Here is a 22,402-nt window from a genome sequence, read left to right as displayed (position 1 = left end):
GCTCTGAAGTGAGGTACCTGGATGCAATGACAACCACAGCTCCTATCTAGTGTCCTTAAGCAGATGATTTCCCAGTACAGTATAATGCCACTTATCAATCAATCAATCAATCAATCAATCAATCAGCCATTCAACCAACCAGGTACATGTACATTTGGAATATTTACCTTTAAATATATTTTCTATGTTCACTCTTTCGTGTCTACTTCATTTCTTACATAAAGTCATCTTTTGGTTCATGGTGTTTTATTTTCTGGGAGATTCAAATTCTAGTGTCCAAGACCCCCTTTTTCTGATTTCAGCTTTCATTTTTTATTTTATTAAGATTTTTATACATTTAGTAGATGTGTGTGCACATGTATATCACAGCATGTATGTGGAGGTCAGAGGATCACTTGTGGAGTTGCTTTTCTCTTTCTACCATGTAAGTCTGGAACCAGAACAGAAATTGTAAGGCTTGGTGTAAAGTAGCTGTATAAGCAAGCCATATTTTCTGACTATCCTATTTCATATCTTAAAAATAATTCCTGACTCTTCATTCAGCAATTCTGGATGAGTGTAATGTGTTTGTCTAACTATCCTGACAGTGTTTGGATACTTAAAAACTGACTTGGTCTTTCTGATCTGCCATTGTGTGTGGAGCCGCTACCACAATGCAGATTTTTGTGATCTCCCTTATGGGGAAGACCAGCATGCTCGATTTTGAACCCTCAGACACTAAAGAAAACGGAAAGGCCAAGATTCAGGATAAGGAAGAAATTCCCCCTAATCAGCAGAGGTTGATATTTGCTGGTAAGCAGCTGGAAGATGGCTGTTTTCTCACTACAACATGGACTTTGTCTGACTACTACATTCAAAAGGAGTCCACCTTCATCTTGTGTTGAGACTTCATGGTGGTGCTAAGAAAAAGAAGAAGTCTCACACCACTTCCAAGAAGAACAAGCTTAAGAGGAAGAAGGTTAGGTTGTCTGTGCTGAAATACTATATGATGGATGAAAATGGCGGAGCAGCCAACTTTGTCTAGAGTGTCCTTCTGAAGAATGTGGTGCTGGAGTTTTCATGGGTTGCTACTTTGACAGGCATTACCATGGCAAGAGTTGTCTGACTTACTGCTTCAATAAACTAGAAGACAGGTAGGTATGTATGAGTTAATAAAAAGAAGGAAATGAAAAAAAATGACTTGGTATGTTCCATTTACAAAGTTTGTTCATTTCACTTAAGGAATAAAGTACCTTAAGGCCTGGCATAAATTTGTATTTAATACATGGTTATAGAACAGACCCGTTTAGACCTTCAGATGATCATGGCTTTTTTAACTTGGTTTCATACAAATGACTTTTGTATATATTTATTATCCTTCTTACTCTATTTGTGTGTGTGTGTGTGTGTGTGTGTGTGTTTCCAATAAATACTGTTTGATAGCTTTCATGCAATATAATTTAATCATCTCTTATTTAATCTAAAAATAAGATGACAGCCTTTCTTGATAACTGCTACTGAACTCAGATTGCACATAATTTTGAAGATATCCGCCATCTTCAAAGGGAGACTGTGGGTTACTATGAGGGTAAAAGAGTGGCGTTGTTGTTGTTGCTGTTGTTGTTTTGTTTTGTTTGTTTGTTTTGCTTTTTGTTTCATTTTGGTGAAATAAAAGCACTTAGTTTGAACCAGTAAGTTGTTTATAAGCTCAATGGAATCTGTTAAGCAGGATCATCTTGTTGAAACAAAATGTAGGGGAAAAATGTCATGTATATTCCTCATTCACCACTAGTTACACTAGATACTGATGATCCCTATAATAAAGGACATATTTGGCTGGAATATTGGGTTGTTTTATGTCAAGTTGATGACAAGGAGGTGACAGCCTAAAGTCATCTGAGAGGAAGAAACCTCAATTGTGAAAATGCCCCCATCAGTTTAGTCTGTAGACAAGCCTGTAGGGCATTTTCTGCATTAGTGGTTGATGGGAGAGGGCCAAGCTTATGTGGTGAGTGGTGCCCTTGACCTGGTGGTCATGGGTTCTAGAAGAAGCAGGCTGAACAAGCTCCTAGGAGCAAGCCGATGAGCAGCACTCCTCCGTGGATCAGAATCAGTGCCAGCCTTCAAGTTCCTGCCTTTTGAGATCCTGTCCTGACTTACTTTGACAAGGAACAACAATACGCTAGTGTATTCCAAATAAATTCTTTCCTCCCCAGCTTGCTTTTGTTGTCATGTTTGGCCACAGCAGTTAGAAACCCTAACTAAGACAGCTGAGGATGACACTCAGGGTGTTTGCCTAAAATGCTCAATAGTCTGGGTTCAATCCCTAGAACCACATAGCACATGGACTATATTCCAGCATTAGGAGGTGGAGTCGGGATGATTAAAAATTCAGATCTATTCTTAACTACCTATTGAGTCTATGACACCTGCCTCAAAAAGACCAAAAAAATTGTTTATAGGTAAGTGGGAAAACATAGCAAATTATCCATGCATTTTGTGGCATGAGATGATGGAGATGCAAAGAGACAGGAAACATGCATCTCAGGTGACCTTTAATGAAGACTGAGTGGATAGCCAGGCTCAAATGCGAGTGCCCAGAGGCCTGGTGTGATGGACTCAGACCCATGGGAATATAGCCGGCCTGCTTGTGTGGCTCTCCTTGGCGTCTCTTGGAAAATGAAAGAAAAAAAAATTCAGAGCAGAGGTGCCTCTGGAATGAATGTGAACCAGAGAAGAAATACGAAATGAAAAAGACCCAATGTCTTGCTCTTTTCTTAAATGTCAAGGTGCCGTCTTCAGGAGTAGCATATTCTAAACCTCATCCAAAAGGCATCAGACTTACAGTTTTGCAGTAACAGTGTTTCCTATGTCTAAAGAGGAAGGTACAGAGAGACGTTAAGCTAATATCACAAATTTAAAGCCCAACTAGTATTAACAGATCGGACTGTTGTGCATCACAGACTAGTGGTCTGGCTTCTCTGCGCTTTGTGAAACTTATTTTTGAAGATTAGATGGCGTTACCTTTTTTCAAGGACAAAAATTGTGTGCCTGATGTTTAATGTTGCTAATATTCATTTCCTAAGAAAAAGATTCCAGGGCGAATAAAATAAATACATGAATGAATGAATGAATGAATGAATGAATGAATGAATAAATCTACAAAACAGTTAAATCAGGGAAGTATTTATTTTCTAAAGAGCTCAAGATTTAAGGGGAAGGGGCATGGAGATTTCTCATAGGAGAGATGGCTCAGTAGTTAAGAGCATGAACTTGCCTGGGAGCTGAGTTCTGTTCTCATTACTCACTTCAGGAAGCTCATAACCATCTGTTACTCTAGCTTCTGAGAATCTGATGCCTCTTCTGACTTCTGTGGGCACTGCACACACAGAAATTCATGCAATAACCCACCCCCACCACCATGTATACATATATAATTAAAAATAAAAGCAAAATGCTTAAAAACACTTCCTTTTAAATAGAAGTTTATTTATATGACAAACGAGTTTAAAGTTGGCAAATATGTATCCAGATATATTTTATAATATAAAGGATGTTGGAATTAATATCATATAATCAAATAATTAAGTAAATAAGTATGTAAGAGGATAGCCAGAAGTAGTGGGCTGAAAGTAGCAGAGAGCTGCTTCTGAACAAAGGGACTCACAGAAGTAGATGGGACAGAGGAAGGAGACAAGAATAAAGACTGTGGACCTTACAGGACATGCAAACATGGAGGATGGACAGGTCCTGATGAGTTTCCTTAGCTCAGTGTTCAGTAAAGGGAGGGCACTGTTCACTGGTTAGGGCAAGTTCACAGAATAGCCAGCCTGTGCAAGCTGGAGCCCAGTATTGCATTACTTTTGGCTTTCTTCCCCATGTTTGTTCACATGCTGTTTTATTCCAGAGAATCAAATAACCCTACTAATAAATGGGGGACAGAGCTAAACAAATAATTATCAAGTGAGGAATATTGAATGGCTAAGAAGCACCTAAAGAAATGTTCAAAATCCTTAGTCATCAGGAAAATGCAAATCAAAACCACCCTAAGATTTCACCTCACACCAATCAGAATGGCTAAGGTCACAAACTCCAGTGACAGCAGATGCTGGCAAGGATGCAGAGAAAGAGGAACACTCTTCCACTGTTGGTGGAATTGTAAGCTGGTACAGCCACTGTGGAAATCAATCTGGTGGTTCTTCAGAAAATTGGACATAGTTATTCCACTCCTGGGCATATACCCAAAAGATGCTCCAATATCTAACAAGGACATATACTCCACCGTGTTCATAGCAGCCTTATTTATAATAACCAGAAGCTGGAAAGAGCGCAGATGTCCTTCAATATAAGAATAGATCCAGAAAAATTGGTACATTTACACAATGGAGTACTACTCAGCTATTAAAAACAATGACTTAATGAAATTCTTAGGCAAATGGATGGAACTAGAGACTATTATCTTGAGTGAAGTAGCCCAGTTACAAAGGAACAGACAAAGTATGAACTCACTGATAAGTGGATATTAGCCCCTAAGCAGGGAACACCCAAGATACAATTTACAGATCATGTGAAGCTCAAGAAGAAGAAAGGCCAAAGTGTGGATGCTTCAGTCATTTTTTAGAAGAGGTAATAAAATAAGGAGGAGATATTAGAGACAAAGTTTGAAGCAGAGACTGAAGGAAAGGCCATCCAGAGACTGCCCCACCTGGGGATCCAGCCCATATACAAGACACCAAATCCAGACAATATTGCAGATGCCAAGGAGTACTTGCTGATAGGAACCTGATATAGCTGTTTCCTGAGAAGCTCTCTAGAGCCTGACAAATACAGTGGTAGATGCTTGCAAAACCATTGGACTGAGAACAGTGTCTCCAATGGACGAGTTAAAGAAAGGACTGAAGGTGCTGAGGGGTTTTGCAACTTTATAGGAAGAACAACAATATAAACCAACCAGACCCCCGGAGCTCCCAGGGACTAAACCACCAACCAAAGAGTGCACATGGAGGGACCCATGACTGCAGCTGCAATTGTATCAGAGATGGCCTTGTTGGGAATTAATGGGAAGAAAGGCTCTTGGTCCTCTGAGGTCTGGATGCCCCAGTATAGGGGAATGCCAGGGAGGGGATGTGGGAGGGAGTATGTGAATGGGTGGTGAGCACCCTCATAGAGTCAGGGGGAAGGGAGATGGAATATGGGGTTTCCAGAGGGGAAACCAGAAAAGGGGATAGAATTTGAAAGGTAAATAAGGAAATTATCCAATAAAAAGAAGAAAAAAGAAACAATATTGCAACAAAATTCATATAACATTTTGGTTGGCATTGGTTAGCTGCTCTGTCAAAGCCATACTGATACAGAGGAGGATGCTTGCAGCTAACCATCAGACTGAACAGGAGGACCCCAATTGAAGGAGGTAGAGAAAGGACTGAAGGATCTGAAAGGGTCTGCAGCCTCATGGGAAGAAATAAATTATTATAACTGACCAAACCCATCACAGCTCCCAGGGACTAAAACACCAACCAATGAGTTGACATGGAGGGACCCATGGTGCCAGGTGCATATGCAGCAGAGGACGGCATTGTCTGACGTCAATGAGAGGAGAGGCCTTTGGTCCAGTGAAGGCTTGTTTTCCAGTGTAGGGGAAGCCAAGGTGCTGAGGTGGGAGAGGTTATTTGGGAGAGGGAGCACCTTCATGGAGGCAATTGGGGGAGAGATAATAATATCTGAAATTTAAATACAGAGAATATCCAATAAAAAATGGGGCTTCTGATCTGATTATAGAACTCATATGAATATCCACAAGCTGGGGAGGGTACTCTATAATTTAGACACAAAGAAAACCCTTAGTGTCTTTATTTCATTGGCCTAATGTTCCATTTATAATATATTTTTGCATTTCACGCTTGAGTACATTTATATCGTTTCCATCCCTCTCTCTCCTGTCTTTCATCCTTCCCTCTTCAGACTCATGACCTCTTCTTAGGCTGAAGCCTCTTGAAAACAGATGTAAGATAAAATCAACTTTTACATCTTAATCTCCTTATTAACCATGCTTGGCTTTTACCAGGATATCCGTTTACTTTCGAACAATTCAATTTCAACATTCTCTGGTGGGAGTGCTTTAAAATTTAAACACTTAAATGTGTCCCATTTTGTGTTTTCTGCTTAGGACCAATATAAAATGGGTTAAGTAGGACATCCATATTCTAAAATTGACATAAGCAACAGCTAATAACATTTATTCAGGTCTTGGGTATTTTAAGGCACATTATAAAGATTTGTAAAACATTTAATTTGCTTTACAGAATAATATGTATTAATATTTTAAACTTTTTCCTCTCTGTCTCTTTCTCTCTCTGTCTCTGTGTCTCTCTCCCTCTCCCCTCCCCTTCCCCCACCTCTCTCCTGCCCCCACCCCCACTCCTCCCTCTTTCCTTCTCTCTCTCTCTCTCTCTCTCTCTCTCTCTCTCTCTCTCTCTCTCTCTCTCTCTCTCTCTCTCTCTCTCTCTCTCTCTCTAGCTTACAGGTCACAGTGGATCAAAGGAAAATGCTCCATACCTTGTGGAAAATGAAGAAAACCAGTGTTCTGAGAATGAAACTGAAGAAAAGACGTGTGTAAGTGTTGTAAACTTTGTTACTGTACTTTTGCGTATGGTGTGTCCCGTTCTCTAGCAGAATTCAAATAGAAGAAATGCTCATCATTTCTAACTTGGTCTGGCCTGCATCGTGGCTGAGCTGACACTGAATGTGTGCCATTTTGAGTAGTTATGGATTCCATTGGGAATCTATGTTTTGGAGCTGTGAATTTAAGTTGTTGATAATGACACGCACATTCCTAAGACAGTTTACTTCTCTTTTAAAAGAAATCATTTTATATATAGACCATTTGAGGCCATGTTAAACAACATGTGTGTCCAGGAAAGGAAGTTGTCTGACTTGGACGTGGCACTGCTTTTATAGTTTGGAAGGCACAGTGGAGTGGGGGCTGACCATACCGAACTCATGCATCTCTGGAGAATAAACCTTGGTCTCCATACTTTCTAACAGCAGGGACCATGGTTTTCTCAATCTTACCGTGCTTTCTCCCTCCTCTGCCATGCATTGAGAAAGAACTGGTTGGGATTTATTACCCCATGGTCATTTATCCTTTTCACTTTGGCAAGTCACAGGCCCTGTAATAGATTATATCTTTTTTTCAAGTTTTAAGGACATTTCTTCCATGAAAAATGAAGGTTGCACTTATTTTTGTGTATGAGATAATGTATTTAAAGTGCAGTTAGGGATTAATTTGTTTTAGGAAAATGTAATAATAACTTCTCCTCTAAGACGAAGATCCACACAATGGCTACACTGACAAACACTACAATGTATACAGGATAAATTTCACAAGGCCATACCCTAATGAGCAGCTAAAGGCAATCAGTGGCTCCCGAGATAGGTTTCCTCCAGGGATTAATCGGGGTGTCCAATCCCAAGTAGTCAGTCCTAAGCACAAGATACAAGCAATACAGAAATGGACTCAGCGCCTTAGTTAGGGTTTCTGTTGCTATGAACCTCCTTGACAAAAAAGCAAGTTGAGGAGCTAAGGGTTTGTTTGGTAAACTCTTCTATCATTGAAAAAGTGCAGGTCAGGAACTTGTTCTAGAACCAGGACCAGCAGCCCAGGGATAGCACCACCCACCATGAGCTGGGCCCTCCCCCATTGATCACTAATTGAAAAATGCCTTACAGCTGGACCTCAGTGGAGGCATTTCCTCAAAGTAGGCTCCTTTCTCTCTGGCACTAGTTTGTGTCAAACTGAGACACAAAAATTCGACAGTACAGTGTATGTTTGTGTGTGTGTGTGTGTGTGTGTGTGTGTGTGTATTATATACATGTGTGTATCACAATAACCAGGGAAGAAAGAGTTTGGAATTTAAGAATTTAAGAGGAATTAAAGACAACATGAGAGAAGGGAAAATGATGTCAATTTTATACACATATTTGAAATTCCAAAACAAACATTTTAAAAATTAAAAAAAGAAAAGAAAATAACTTTTGGACTTCCTGTCTGTCCACAAATATATTTGTATTTTTTGTTCCTGAAGATGAAATCATCCGGCTTAAGTGGGAAACAAATGTTCCAGTTTGTCAGCAGAGGAGTTAAATATACTCTGGACACATAATTGAGAAGCCTTTGTGCTGTTACCAGAGAGACTCTAGTCCACCAGTTCCTCTTCCTTATCGGAGAATTATGAGATTTCAATACGATCCAGAATGTAAACATATTTAATACTGCTTAGCAAATAGTGGGTTTATGACTCCATTGAAATGAATCGCATGTTTGACAATTCTTGATATGCTGTTTCTATTAAAATTTCGATAATAAAAGCAATACCATCATTGTGATCATTGATGGAGAAACATTTTACATTTTAGTGTCTTTCTTTTCTTTATTTTAACTTTTATTTCTCAGTGTTCTTTGATCAATTTTAAACAATTGGGAACATTTTGAAGGTGTATGCTCTATGTTTAAATAAATATGCTAAGTAGAAGATAAAGTTTAGAGAGTTTATATTCCGGTGTTCTTTTGAGAAAATATGAGCATGTAAATAGAATCCCGGGGAAAAGGGAAATGCTGAAAATAACAATGGGCAGGTCTTGGGGATGAAGTGAACTGAAGAAGGTAAAGGTCAGCGACAGGGATATTAAGAATGACAATTGACACACGAGTAAATAAAGTTTGATCACAGTGTCTTAAATTCGAATAATGGGAGAGGGGAGCAAAATGAAATATTTGAGCAGAGGCAGGAATAGTCACTGAAGATTAGGTGCAATATACAAAATATCTAAAGGACAGTTTGAGAAAAAGAGGACCCCAAGCCTTGCAGTCTAATGTTTACTGTGTCCAAGTTGGATCCTGTGGATTGTATTTGCACAATGGCTATGTAGGTGGCCTACCATACAACATAAACCAACTTAAAACATGAATATTCGTTTGCTCACTTGCTTGCCTTGTTCTGAAGGCTGAATATTGTAGATGACAAAGTTGTATTGAACTATCAAAGGGTTGGCCATGCAAGTCTGGTAGAATTTCCATCTTCTCTTTGTTAGTAAGTAGTTATGTGACCTTGAGGTGATTCAATATTGTATCTCTATTTTTGTAAAATGAGAAATTACCTATTTTGTGTGGACAGCTGTACTTTTCTAAGTATCACGTAGCTAAATACGCTAGTTATTTATATTTTCAGAGATTTTGTTTTGCATTGCTCAAAATCAATTCTATTTTCTTTTCTACTAAAAAATAGATTCTTGTTATTCTTGGGAATGAGAAGTGGAAATGGTACTAATGTTCACCTTATGAATATCTCAACGAATGGGGCAGAGAACTTGGTCTGTTTGAACAATAGCACAGAGGTCACCAGGTAGACCGAAATTTGATCGTGTGGAACATATTACCTCGGAAAGAAATCATGGTGTCAGAGCAAGATACAGTGGAATTTAAAAGATTTGTGTCTTTTTTTTTTTTTTTCATACACATGTTTTGGGGAAAATCACTCTGCATATATTCATCTAAATTTCCGAATCTAAAGCAACAGAGTTTATTAGATAAATTGTGACTCCTTTCAAATACTTCATTTATACCACTGTAAAGAATTGTGGGTTCTTTTAGAGAATTTCATTTTTGCCTGTATTAATTTTGTGTTATTGAAATACAACACCATGACCAACAGTAACTTAGAAAAGAAAGTTGGGTTTGGCTTATGGTTCCAGAGAGGCTGCAGAAAGGATGAGGAGAGGGAGAGGGAAAGAGAGAGAGACAGAGACCAGAATGGCTGGGAAGGTTAGCACTGCGGCTGGACCACTAAGCTGACTGACCACATCTTTATCATGTACAGACAACAGAATGAATAGGAGGGAGACCGGGATGCGGAGTAAAAGCTGTGCATCATGCATCATCAGTGCCCACCATAAGTGGTTTTTCTTCCATCAAGGCTCTACTTTCTTGCAGAAGTAACCACCACTTCTACCAAATGCCACTAATTAGGGATCACATATTCAAGTAAGAAGGGCATTTCTCATTCAAACAATATATTCTGCTTCCTCGACTCTTGTAGACCTATAGCTATCTCCTTCTGAAGAATACATATTCCTAATCCCAAAAGTGCCCACAATCAATCTCAACATTCAAAAATTTAAAGTCTTCTGTGATCCTCTGTAAACTAAAAAAAAAAAAAAAAAAAAAAAACCCAAAAATTATGTATTTTTATTAGACTTTTTAAATTTACATTTGAAATGTTATCCCCTTTCCAGGTTTGGTTTCTCCTATGGAATTCATCTAGCCCATTCCCCCTCTCCCTGCTTCTATGATGGTGCTCCCTGACCCACCCATTCCCTTCTGCCTCTCTGCCCTGACATTTTCCTATATTGGGGCATCTAGCCTTCACAGAATCAAGGGCCTTTCCTCCCATTGAAGTCCAACAAGGACATCTTCTGCTAAATATACAGCTATAGCCATGCGTAGCCATGGGTCATTCCATGTATACACTTTGTTTGGTGGTTTAGTCCCTGGGTTAGTTGATATTGTTGTTCTTCTTATAAGGTTGAAAATACCTTCAGTCCTTTCAATGACTCCTCCATTGGGGACCATATATTCCATCCAATGATTGGCTGTGACCACCCACATCTGTATTTGTCAGGTTCTCCAATATCCTCTCAGGAGACAGCTTTATCAGGGTTCTGTCAGCAAGCACTGAGTGGCATCCACATAATTGTCTGAATTTGGTGTCTTTTATTGGATGGACCGCCAGGTAGGGCAGGTTTTAGGTGGCCCTTTCTCCAGTCTTGACTCTACACTTAGTCTCTGTATTTTCTCCTTTAAGTATTTTGTTCCCTCTTCTAAGAAAGACTGAAGCATCCACATTTTGGTCTTCCTTTTCATTGAGTTTCAAGAATTGTGAATTATATGTTGGATATTCTGAGTTTGGGGGCTCATATCCACATATCAGTGAGTGCATACCATGTGTGTTCTTTTGTGACTCAGGATGCTCACTAAGGGATGATATTTTCTAGTTGCATCCACTTACCTAATAATTTCATGGTCATTGTTTATAATAGCTGAGTAGAACTCCATTGTGTAAATGTTCTGTATCAATCCCTCTGTTGTAGGACATCTGGGTTCTTTCTTCTGACTATTATAAAAAAGGCTTTTGTGAACATGGTGGAGCGTTGTGCTTGATATATGTTGGAGCATCTTTTAAGTATATGACCAGGGGTGGTATAGCTGGGTCCCCAGGTAGTACTATGTCCAATTTTCTGAGGAACTGCCAGACTGATTTTCAAAATGGTTGTACCAGTTTACAATCCCACCAACAGTGAAGGAGTGTTCCTCTTTCTCCACATCCTCACCAGCATATGCTGTCACCTGAGTTTTTTATCTTAGCCAATCTGACTGATCTGAAGTGGAATTCAGAGTTCCTTTGACTTGTTTGAAAGGGGTTTTTTTCATCTTACCAAAAGAAATCTACAGATTCAATGCAATCCCCATCAAAATTTCAACCCAGTTCTTCATTGAGTTGGATAGAGCAGTGTGCAATTTCATCTGGAATAACAAAAGACCTAGAATAGCTAAATCCATTCTCAACAAGAAGAAAACATCTGCAGGAATTACTATCCCTGACCTCAAGCTATATTACAAGGCTATTGTGCTGAAAACTGCATGGTACTGGTACAGAAATAGGTACGTGATCAATAGAATAGAATAGAAGATCCAGAAATGAGCCCTCATATATATGGTCAACTGATTTTTGACAAAAGAGCTATAAACATGCAATAGAAAAAGGACAGCCTATTCAACAAATGGTGTTGGTCCATCTGGCACTCAGCATGCAGAAGAATGAAAATAGACCCTTTCTTACCTCCTTGTACAAAGCTCAAGTGTAAGTGGATCAAAGATCTCCACATTAAACCAGGTACACTGAAACTATTAGATGAGAAAGTAGGGAAAACATTAGAACTCATAGGCACAGGAGAAAATTTCCTGAACAGAACACCAATGGCTCAAGCTCTAAGGTCAAAGATTGACAAATGGGACTTAATGAGATTGCCAAGTTTCTGTAAGGCTAAGGACATTGTCATGAAAACAAAATGGCAGCCAACAGAATGGGAAAATATCTTTACCAACTCCAAAGCAGATAGAGGCCTAATATCCAAGGTATACAAAGAACTCAAAAAGCTAGACACCAGAGAATTAAACAACCCTATTAAAAATGGGGTACAGGCTTAAACAAAAAGTTCTGAATTGAGGAATATCGAATGGATGAGAAACATCTAAAGAAGTGCTCAACATCCTTAGCCATCAGGGAAATGCAAATCAAAACAACCCTGTGATTCCACCTCACACCAGTCAGATTGGCCAAGATCCAAAACTCAGATGACAACAGATGCTGGCGAGGATGCGAAGAAAGAGGTGCACTTCTCCACTGTTGGTGGGGTTGTAAACTGATACAACCACTCTGGAAATCAGTCTGGTGGTTCCTCAGAAAAATGGACATAGTACTACCTGAAGACCCAGCTATTCCACTTCTGGGCATATACCCCATAGACACTCCAATATACAACAAAGACACATGTACCACAATGTTCATAGCAGCTCTATTTATAATAGTCAGAAGCTGAAAAGAACCCAGATGTCCTTCAGAAGATGAATGGATACAAAAATTGTGGTACATTTACACAATGGAGTACTACTCAGCTATCAGAAACAATGACTTTATGAAATTCTTAAGAAAATGGCTGCATCTAGAGAATATCATCCTGAGTGAGATAACCCAGTCACAAAAGAACAGACATAATATGCAGTCACTGATAATGGGATATTAACCCCAGAAAGCTCTGAACACCCCAGAAACAACTCACAAACTTTGTGAAGTTCAACAAAAAAGATTATATTTTAATTAAAATAGATCTGTATCACTTACCTTTTCTCCCTACAGCCCCTCTTAGTCTCTCTCCTATCCCTTCAATTTAATAGCCTCTTTTCCCATATTATTGCTACATATGTATAAGTATATATACCCACAAATATGTTATTACAACCTTAAAAATGTATTCGTATACTTTTATGCAAAAATGCTGAAAATTTGTACATTTATCTTTGTTTTTTAAAATAAACTAAAGAAAAAGAAAGGGGGGCATTTTATTTAGTTAACCACTAGTTATATTAACCACCCTAATCTAAATAAGCCCTTACTAATATATTTTTTTAAATCTAGTTTCTTTTTTTTCTAGGATATTTTCTTTACTTACATTTCAAATGTTATTCACTTTTCTGGATTCCCCTCTGGAATCCTCCTCTTCCATGTTGACATTCCCAGCAACAGCTATCTCTTTGGTACCAGCTTTTATGTTAGCTATTTTTATGTTACTGTGATAGATTACTATGACCAAAACAACATACAGAAATGTTTATTTTGGCTTACATTTCCAGAGCAAATCCAAGGCATGTCTTGGTGGCAGCTGTCTGATTATATCTTTATGAATACACATAATCAGAGAAAGAGAACAGGAAGAGGGTATGGGACATAAAGCCTCTAAGCTCAACACTTGCAACATCTTCTATGACAAGTTTTCACCTCCTAAAGGTTACATAATGTTTACTAACAGTACTACTGGGGATGAAATCCAAACACATGAGCCTATTGGGGAAGTTATAATTCACATTCTCCTATTTTTGTTTCTGGCTACAGTACAAATTTTCACTCTGTTAAGCAATTATGCCTTTCAATTAAGGGCAATACTTTACCCCAGCCCCAGCTCTACTCATTTTAATGTCCTCTCTTATATTTAAAGGGAAACTTCTTTTCTAAAAGTACAGTTGGTCAGTGGGGAAAGTTTTTGTTCACCTGCTTTAGGGAATGAAAGCACAGAATCCCATTAATTTTACATGTGCATATTGGATGTTATCAATAATCACTATTTTAAATGTGGTGCTTTGAAAACACTACATAGATAAAAACAATCCTGGAAAGAAGGACATATTTGAAGTCACAATACCTCTTGATTCAAAATTAATTTAATATTTGTAAACTCAATTTCATAAAACAAACAGTATTAGACACAAATAGACAGGTTTGAATTTAAAACTAATAAGAAATTTGATAACTTTTCTTATTGTTAGATAACACAGACAAAAATGGCTAATAAACTTCAGAGATAACAAATAATACTTTGAGAAATATTGGTGGTGTTTCTTCTGTATAGGTCTTATGGAATTAAACAGCAAACATTTGGATCTTTGGGTTACTTTCTCGAGGACACTTACTACTGTTACAGTGTTATTTTTAATTATACATAAGTTTATGTAGTTGTTTTAGTTAGGGTTTCTATATCTGTGAAGAGACACCTTAAGCAAGGCACCTGTTATGAGAGACATTTAATTGAGTTTGACTTACAGTTTCTGAGGTTCAGTCCCTTATCGTCATGGTGGGCATTATGGAATGCCATGAAAGGCATGACATTGGGGGAGCTGAAAGTTCCACATCTTTATCCAAAGGAAGCCAAGAGCAGACTAAGACTTCTCTCCTCAGAGGAGCCTCAAGGCCCACACCTGAAGTGAGACTGTTTCTTTAACAAGGTTACAAATTCTCCAACACGGCCATACCTTCTAGTAATGCCACTTCCCATGGTCAAAGCATATTCAAACCACCACAGTTGCTTATATTTTCTTGGTCTAATTTTAATAGGCAAGACATTTTTATACACTTACACATTTTGCTAGTGTTTATATTTTTCTAAGATCATGAGACACTATTATTTATTTGAGAATCATAGAATTTTTTATGAGATACTCTCTATATTTACATTTTAAATGTTATTCCTTTCCCCTCTTGCTTTCCCCTCCCCCTCCACATGTCTCTATGAAGGTAGACCATCTCCCCATTACCCTCTCCACCTCAGTGCCTTGGCATTTCTTTACACTGAGAAAACGCACCATCACTGGACCAAAGGCCTCTTCTTACATTGATACTAGACACTGCTATTTTCTGCTACACATGCAACTGGAGCATGGATCTCTCCATGTGTGCTCAATGGTTGGTGGTTTAGTCCCTGGGATATATGGAGGGTTTGGTTGGAGGATAGTGTTGTTCTTCCCATGAGGTTGCAAACCATTTCAGCTCCTTCAGTCCTCTCTAGCACCTTCATTGGGGTCTCTGTGTTCAGTCTGATGGTTAGCTTCAAGCATGATCAACTATATCTATATGACTCTGGTAGAGCCCCTGAGGAGGCAACTATATCTAGTTTCTGCCAGTAAGTACTTCTTGGCATCAGCAACAGTGCTTGGGTTTGGTGGCTGCATATGGGGTGGATCCCAAGGTGAGTCAGCCTTTGAATGATCTTTTATTCAATCTATGCTCCTCTATTCGACCTTGTATTTACTCCCATGAGTGTTTTGTTCTCCCTTCTTTTTCTTTTTATTATATACTCTCTGTATTTACATTTCTAGTGTTTTGTCTCTTTTAAGAAGGACTGAGGCATCTACATTTTGGCCTTCCTTCTTTTTGAGATTCATAAGTTCTATGAATTGTTTCTTGGGTATTTAGATATTTCTGGGGTTAGTATCTGCTTAGCAGTGAGTGCATACCTTGTCTGGTCTTTTGTGACTGGGTTACTTCACTTAGGATGACAGCTTCTAGTTCCATCCATTTGCCTAGGAATTTCATAAAGTCATTGTTTCTATTAGCTAAGAAATACTCCATTGTTTAATGTACCCCAATTCCTGTATCCATTCCTCTGTGAAGAACATCTGAGTTTTTTCAGCTTCTGGTTATTATAAATAAGGCTGCTATGAACATGGTGGAGCATGTGTCCTTGTTGTATGTTGGAGTGTCTTTTGGGTATATTCCCGAGAGTAGAATAGCTGGGTCTTCAGGTAGTACTATGTCCAATTTTCTGAGGAACTGCCAGACTGATTTCTGGAGTGGTTGTACCAGGTTGCAATCCCACCAATAGTGGAAGAGTGTTCCTCTTTCTCCACATCTTTTCCAACATCTGCTGTCATCTGAGTATTTGATCTTAGCCATTCTGACTGGTGTGAGGTGAAATCTCAGGATTGTTTTGATTTGCATTTTCCTGATGACTAGGGATGTTGAGCATTTCTTTAGGTGCTTCTAGGCCATTTGATATTTCTCAGTTGAACATTCTTTGTTTAGATCTGTACACCATTCTTTGATTCTCTGGAGTCTAATTTCTTGAGTTCTTTGTATATATAGATATTTATAGCTATAAAATTTCTCTATAAAACAAAATTTATTATGTTTCACTGTTAATTCAATATTGTATTTTCATTATTTGAGTATAAAGAGTCTTGTTTATACTCCACAACTTATGCAGTGACCCAATGAGAATCTATCTGTAACTTTAATTTTTTTTTCAATGCCTACTTTTAATGATGGTTCTTAAATGGTTTACCTTTTCTTCTGGCCCACCATCCATCAGAGGTAGTATAAAAGAAAGGATACGGAGAAAGTCGAACTGCTTAGAAATTATTCTTTGGAGCAAATTCCATCTGTGCTGTCATTAAATCAGCAGCACAGATCAAAGGTCAGCAGCTGCAGCTCATCTACACAAAATCACTTTACAGAAACACCAGCAGTCCAGTAGTGTAGCAGCTCATCTACACAAAATCACTTTACAGAAACACCAGCAGTCCAGTAGTGTAGCAGCTCATCTACACAAAATCACTTTACAGAAACACCAGCAGTCCAGTAGTGTGGAGTCAAGAGAGGGAGAGTGGTGACGTAAACTATCAGGAACAGCCAGGCCTCAGCTGAAGCACCGTGTGTCGTCAGGAGGAACTAGGGTCAACAGGGAAAGTACTTAGCTATGGCTGTCTCAGCAAAGCAAAGATCAAAACAAAGACATAAGACCAAGAAGTATCTAGCTGTGCAATCAAGCCATGCTCAGGCAAGCCTTCATCACTGTCCACTGAGACTTTTTCATACTCCCTCCAAACATCACATGACCTCCATGGGTCTCTCCTCACAACATGTCTCGCCTCTTCACATAAGTCTTAACAAAACTCCTTGTGAATCTGTCTCAGCTGACATCACTCTGCCAATTGGTCCAAATCTGCAGAGTGGCAAGAAGTCACCAGCACACCGCCAGAAGATTTTTGGTGCGTTTTATCTATGGAGTACTGAGAAATGGAGTTCAATTACGAAATGTAAGGTGGACCAACACATGTGTGTTGTTATCAAAGAACCCTTCATCACATGTCTTTTCACATGCTTCCTTTAGTAGAACATCCTTTCACCTGTGTCTGCTTCAGTGAAATATTCCTTCACATTTGCCCCAACAAATACAGCTGACTTTCTAAAGAAGCCTTAAGTTTCTACTTCAAGCATCAAGCTTGAGCTTTGGGGAAGTCCCACAGGCTACAAAGAAGGAATATATCCTATCACTATTAAATGGAATACATAATATATTTTAGATATCTGATATATTTATTTGTTTTAGAGGGCACATTTTCCTGAAATTTCTTTATAAATTGGTTTGATTTATTTATCAGTAATAATGGGGTATTGCATGCTCCTTTATTTTTGTTGAATTTGATTTGTATATTTATATCCAATAGTGTTTGTTTTTTGAAATTTGGTTCGTCAACTCTCAATATGTTTTTAAACTCAGAGGTGTTATGAATTTAAATGTGTTCTTCTACCATATTTATTGGGCTATTTCTATATTTTATAATCTTCTCATCTAAAGTAAGTACCATTGATAATATCTAATATACACATATAGTACCAGTGGGATACACCCTCTGATCTCATTCCCTTAAAAATAAGATGCTTCCAAACTTATCATGTAAAAATAGTATTTGGAGTAGTAAACTTGGATGAGATGCACTGTAGTAAGGAAAAAAGAATCTAGAAAACTAGATTAACTTCCTTGATGAAAGTAGATGAAAAACTTTACTGTAAAACTTTTCTGAAGAAAATTCAACAGCACATTCAAATGATAATATTCTATTATCAATGTGTTTTCATATCATGAATTCAAGAATTCTTCAATATCTAAAAACTAATAAATATAGAAGAAAAATTAATACAGATATAAATCATAGTATTTAATTGGATGCAAAAAGTCCTTTCATAGAATTCAGCATGTTTTTATGATAAAAGCCCTGAGGAAACTAGGGATGGAAGGTCACATACCAGAACATAACAGAGAATATGACAAACCAATAGCTGATGTGGAGAAAAATAAACAGTTTCTACTAAAATGAAAAATAGACAAATCTGTTCACTCTCACCAATCTTATTAAACATAGTGCTAGAAATATCACTAGAACAACAAAGCAAGAAGAAATAAAAGGAGCAGAAAAATAAAAGGAAACTAAAATTGTAGGTCTGGTTGGTTAATACTGTTGTTCTTCCTAAAGTTATAAATCCTTTCAGCTCCTTTAGAATTTTTGCTAACTCCTTCATTGGGCACCCTGTGTTCAGTTCAATAGTTGGCTGCAAGCATCTGCATCTATATTTGTCAGGCGCTACAAAAGCCTCTCAGTAGACTTTTGTAGAAAGTGGAATCCACAATAGTCTATAGGTTTGTTGTCTGTATATTGAATGAATCCCCAGTTGAGGCAGTCATGGGTGGCCTTTCCTTCAGTCTCTGCTCCATACTTTGTTTCCATATTTCCTCCCTTGAGTATTTTGTTTCCCCTTCTAATAAGGACTGAAGCATCCAACTTTGGTCTTCCTTCTTCTTGAGCTTCTGTGGTCTGTGATTTGTATCTTGGGTAGTTTGAGCTTTTGGACTAATATCCACTTATCAGTGGGTACATACCATGTGTGTTCCTTTGTGACTGGGTTACTTCTCTAAGTATTATAGTCTCTAATTCCATGAATTTAGAACACTCTTAGAGCTAATAAGCTCTTTCAACAACTTAGCAAGATAAAAACTCCACATAATCAAAACAACCCTGAGACTCCACCTCACACCAGTCAGATTGGCCAAGATCCAAAACACAGATGACAACAGATGCTGGTGAGGTTTCGGAGAAAGATGAACACTTCTCCACTGTTGGTGGGGTTGTAAACTGATACAACCACTCTGGAAATCAGTCTGGCGATACCTCAGAAAATTGGACATAGTATTACCTGAAAACCCAGCTATTCCACTTCTGGGCATATACCCCAGAGACACCTTAATACACAACAAAGATACATGCACCACAATGTTCATAGCAGCTCTATTTATAATAGCCAGAAGCTGGAAAGAACCCAGATGTCCTTCAGTAGATGAATGGATACAAAAATTGTGGTCCATTTACACAATGGAATACTACTCAGCCACCAGAAACAATGACTTAACCAAATTCTTAAGAAAATAGCTGCATCTAGAGAATATCATCCTGAGTGAGATAACCCAATCACAAAAGAACAGACATAATATGCAGTCACTGATAGTGGGATGCTAACCCCAGAGGCTTGCACAACTGCCCCAGAAACAACTCACAGACTGTGTGAAGTCCAAGAAAAAAACAAAACAAAACAAAAAAAAAGTTTTGCTCAATCCTTACCCACCAAGAACACATTGACAAATTCCGGGTTACACCCTGTATTACACATACTGTTTGCTCATTGTAAAAAAAAAAAAAAAAAAAAAAAAAAAAAAAAAATCTTTACACACCAAGAAAAGTTTAACTATTTCCAGGTTACATCTTGTTTTACATGTACTATATGCTCATTGTAACTAGTAAGATCTTAATGCACAGTATCAAACCTTTAAAAAAAAAAACCAAGTACTGACAAAAATGTATTGTATACTTTTATGCAAAAAATGCCTAAAATCTGTACATTTATCTTTGTTCTTTCAAATAAAGTTGTAAAAAAAATAATCTATTGAATCTTTCTATAGGTAAGATGTACACCCATACTTTCTTTTTTCTGGTTTTCAATCTTTTTTGCATTTTTCTTGTATACTTTATATATTTACATTTCAAAATATAAAACTTTTTATATATTTACATTTTAATATATTTACATTGTATATATTTACCTGTGCAGCATTTACAGTATATTTATTTCATTTTTGTACTTACTTTTTATGCTGTTTTTTTTCTTTTTAATAAAATTAATCAATTAACTTTAATACAGTTTTTAAGGACTACAAAACATTTAAAGCAATCTTTTAGATCTACAATAAAGTCATTATTTGAGTGAATTGTAGGATGATAGGGCTCTGATTTTAACATTTCAGTTATGCTAAAATGTAAGTTCAGTACTAATACAAAGATGTGTATCTGAAATAATGAATATTATTTACTAGAATTAACTTTTAAATACCCCAGTAACAAATAAAACATTAAAAACATAAAAAAACAAAAAAACAAACAAACAAAAAAAACTCCACATAAAGTATTCAGTTAATATTCTATATAGCAATAAAGACTAATTGGTGACTTCAAGAAATAATTACATTGATAATCATCTCTAAAAAATTAATGGTATAAATTAACCATCTATTTTAAACAATTATTTAGTTAAGTTGAGTAAGTCTATGCAGATTATTTTTTTCGATTTTATTGGATAATCTCTGTATTTATATTTCAAATGTTATGCCTCCCCAACCAGTCCCCTTCCTCCTCCCCATCAACTTCATGAAGGTGCTCCCCCTCCCAATCACCCGCTCCACCTCAGTGCCTCGACTGATGATGGTGTTGTTCTTCCCATAAGGGTGCAAACATTTAAGTTCTTTCAGTCCTTTCTCTAGCTCTTTCATTGGGGTCCCCGTGTTCAGTCTGATGTTTAGCTGCAAGCATCCTCATTTTTATCTATTTGACTCTGGGGGAGTCTCTGAGGAGACATCATGTCTGGTTCCTGCCAGTAAACACTTCTTGGTGTCAGCAATAGTGCTTGGGTTTGGTGGATGTATATGGGTTGGTTCTCCAGATGAGGCAGTCTCTGTAGATCTTTTCTTCAATCCTTGCTCCTCGATTGGACCTTTTGTTTCCTCCCCTGTTATATTCTCCCTTCTGAGGCATCCACATTGTGGTCTTCCTTCTTTTTGATCTTCATAAGTTCTCTGGATGGTTTCTTTGGTATTATAAGTGAGTACATACCATGAGTGTTCTTGTGTGACTGGGTTACATTACTCAGGATGATAGCTTCAAGTTCCATCTATATTCCTAGGAATTTCGTGAACTCGTTGTTTTTAATAGGTGAGAAGTACTCCATTGTGTATATGTACCACAATTTCTTTATCCATGCCTCTGTAGAGGGACATCTAGGTTCTTTCCAGCTTCTGGCTATTATAAATAAGGCTGCTATGAACATTGTTGATCATGTGTCCTTGTTAGATGTTGGATCTACTTTTGGGTATATGCCCAGGAATGATATAGCTGGGTCCTCCAGGACAGTTTCCTGAGCATAGGACCAGAGTTAGATTCCTGCCTTGACCAGTTTCTTATTGTCCTGGTGAAGAAAAAATGCTGCTGCCAACTTTCCAGTGGCACCAAAAATGTTCTTCGCATCTGATGACTAGGGATGTTGAGCATTTCTTTAGGTGCTTCTCAGATATTCTATATTCCTCCGTTGTGAAGTGTCTGTGTAGCACTGTACCCCATTTTTTAAATAGGATTATTTAATTCTCTAGAGTATAACTTCTTGATTTCTTTGTATATATTGGATACTAGATCTCTATCAGATATAGGATTGGTAAAGAATTTTTCCCAATCTGTTGGTTGCCAATTTGTCCTGATGACAGTTCCTTTGCCTTACAGAAGATCCACCTGGACTTGAGCTTTGTACAAAGAGATAAGAAGGGATCAATTTGCCTTCTTCTGCATATTGAACTTGACTTCCAGTTGAACCAGCACCATATATTGAAGAGGCTGTCTTTTTTCCATTGAATGTTTTTAGCTCCTTTGTCAAAGATCAAGTTATCAAGGTGTGTGGGTTCATTTCTAAGTCTTTGATTCTATTCCATTGGTCTACTGACTGTCTTTGTACCAATACTGGGCAGTTTTTTTTTTTTTTTTTTTTAAATCACAATTGGGCTATAATGAAGCTCCAGGTGGGGAATGGTGATTTCCCTGAAAGAATTTTTTTTTTTTATTGTTGAGAATATTTTTTGCTATCCTGGGTTTTTTATTATTCCAAATAAATTTGCAAATTGTTTTTTCTAACTCTATGAAGAATTAAGCTGGAATTTTGATGGAGATTGCATTGAATTTGTAGATTGCCTTAGGCAAGATGGTCATTTTTAGAATGTTGATCCTTCCAATCCATGAGCATGGGTGCTCTTTCCATCTTCTGAGGTCTTCTTCAATTTCCTTCTTCAGAGACTTGAAGTTCTTGTTATACAGATCATTTACTTGCTTGGTTAGGATCACGCCAAGGTATTTTATATTCTTTGTGGCTATTGTGAAGGGTCTCAATTCTCT

The 22,402-nt window shown here is 37.7% G+C and overlaps 1 protein-coding gene and 1 pseudogene across 6 annotated transcripts in view; both read left to right on the top strand.

Annotated features, from left to right (window-relative positions):
• Nucleotides 1-22,402, top strand: part of DLG2 (discs large MAGUK scaffold protein 2) — a gene marked incomplete at both ends in the record, with an annotated part of 1,874,976 nt that overhangs the window by 338,866 nt on the left and 1,513,708 nt on the right. For 4 of the 5 annotated variants that reach the window (XM_080912640.1, XM_080912639.1, XM_080912636.1 and 1 more), the window contains one exon: nt 6,496-6,591. The exons of the other annotated variant lie outside the window; for it this stretch is intronic. In XM_080912640.1, the coding sequence (XP_080768766.1) occupies nt 6,496-6,591 (96 nt within the window). The remainder of the gene's footprint in view (nt 1-6,495; nt 6,592-22,402) is intronic. 5 annotated transcript variants of the gene reach the window in all.
• Nucleotides 654-1,137, top strand: LOC308416967 (ubiquitin-ribosomal protein eS31 fusion protein-like; annotated as a pseudogene). Its single transcript has one exon. The product of its transcript is annotated as a ubiquitin-ribosomal protein eS31 fusion protein-like (transcript).

The sequence above is a fragment of the Micromys minutus genome (genome assembly GCF_963924665.1).
Source record: "Micromys minutus genome assembly, chromosome: 2".
NCBI lineage: Eukaryota > Metazoa > Chordata > Mammalia > Rodentia > Muridae > Micromys > Micromys minutus.
This window is presented reverse-complemented; position numbering and strand designations above follow the sequence as displayed.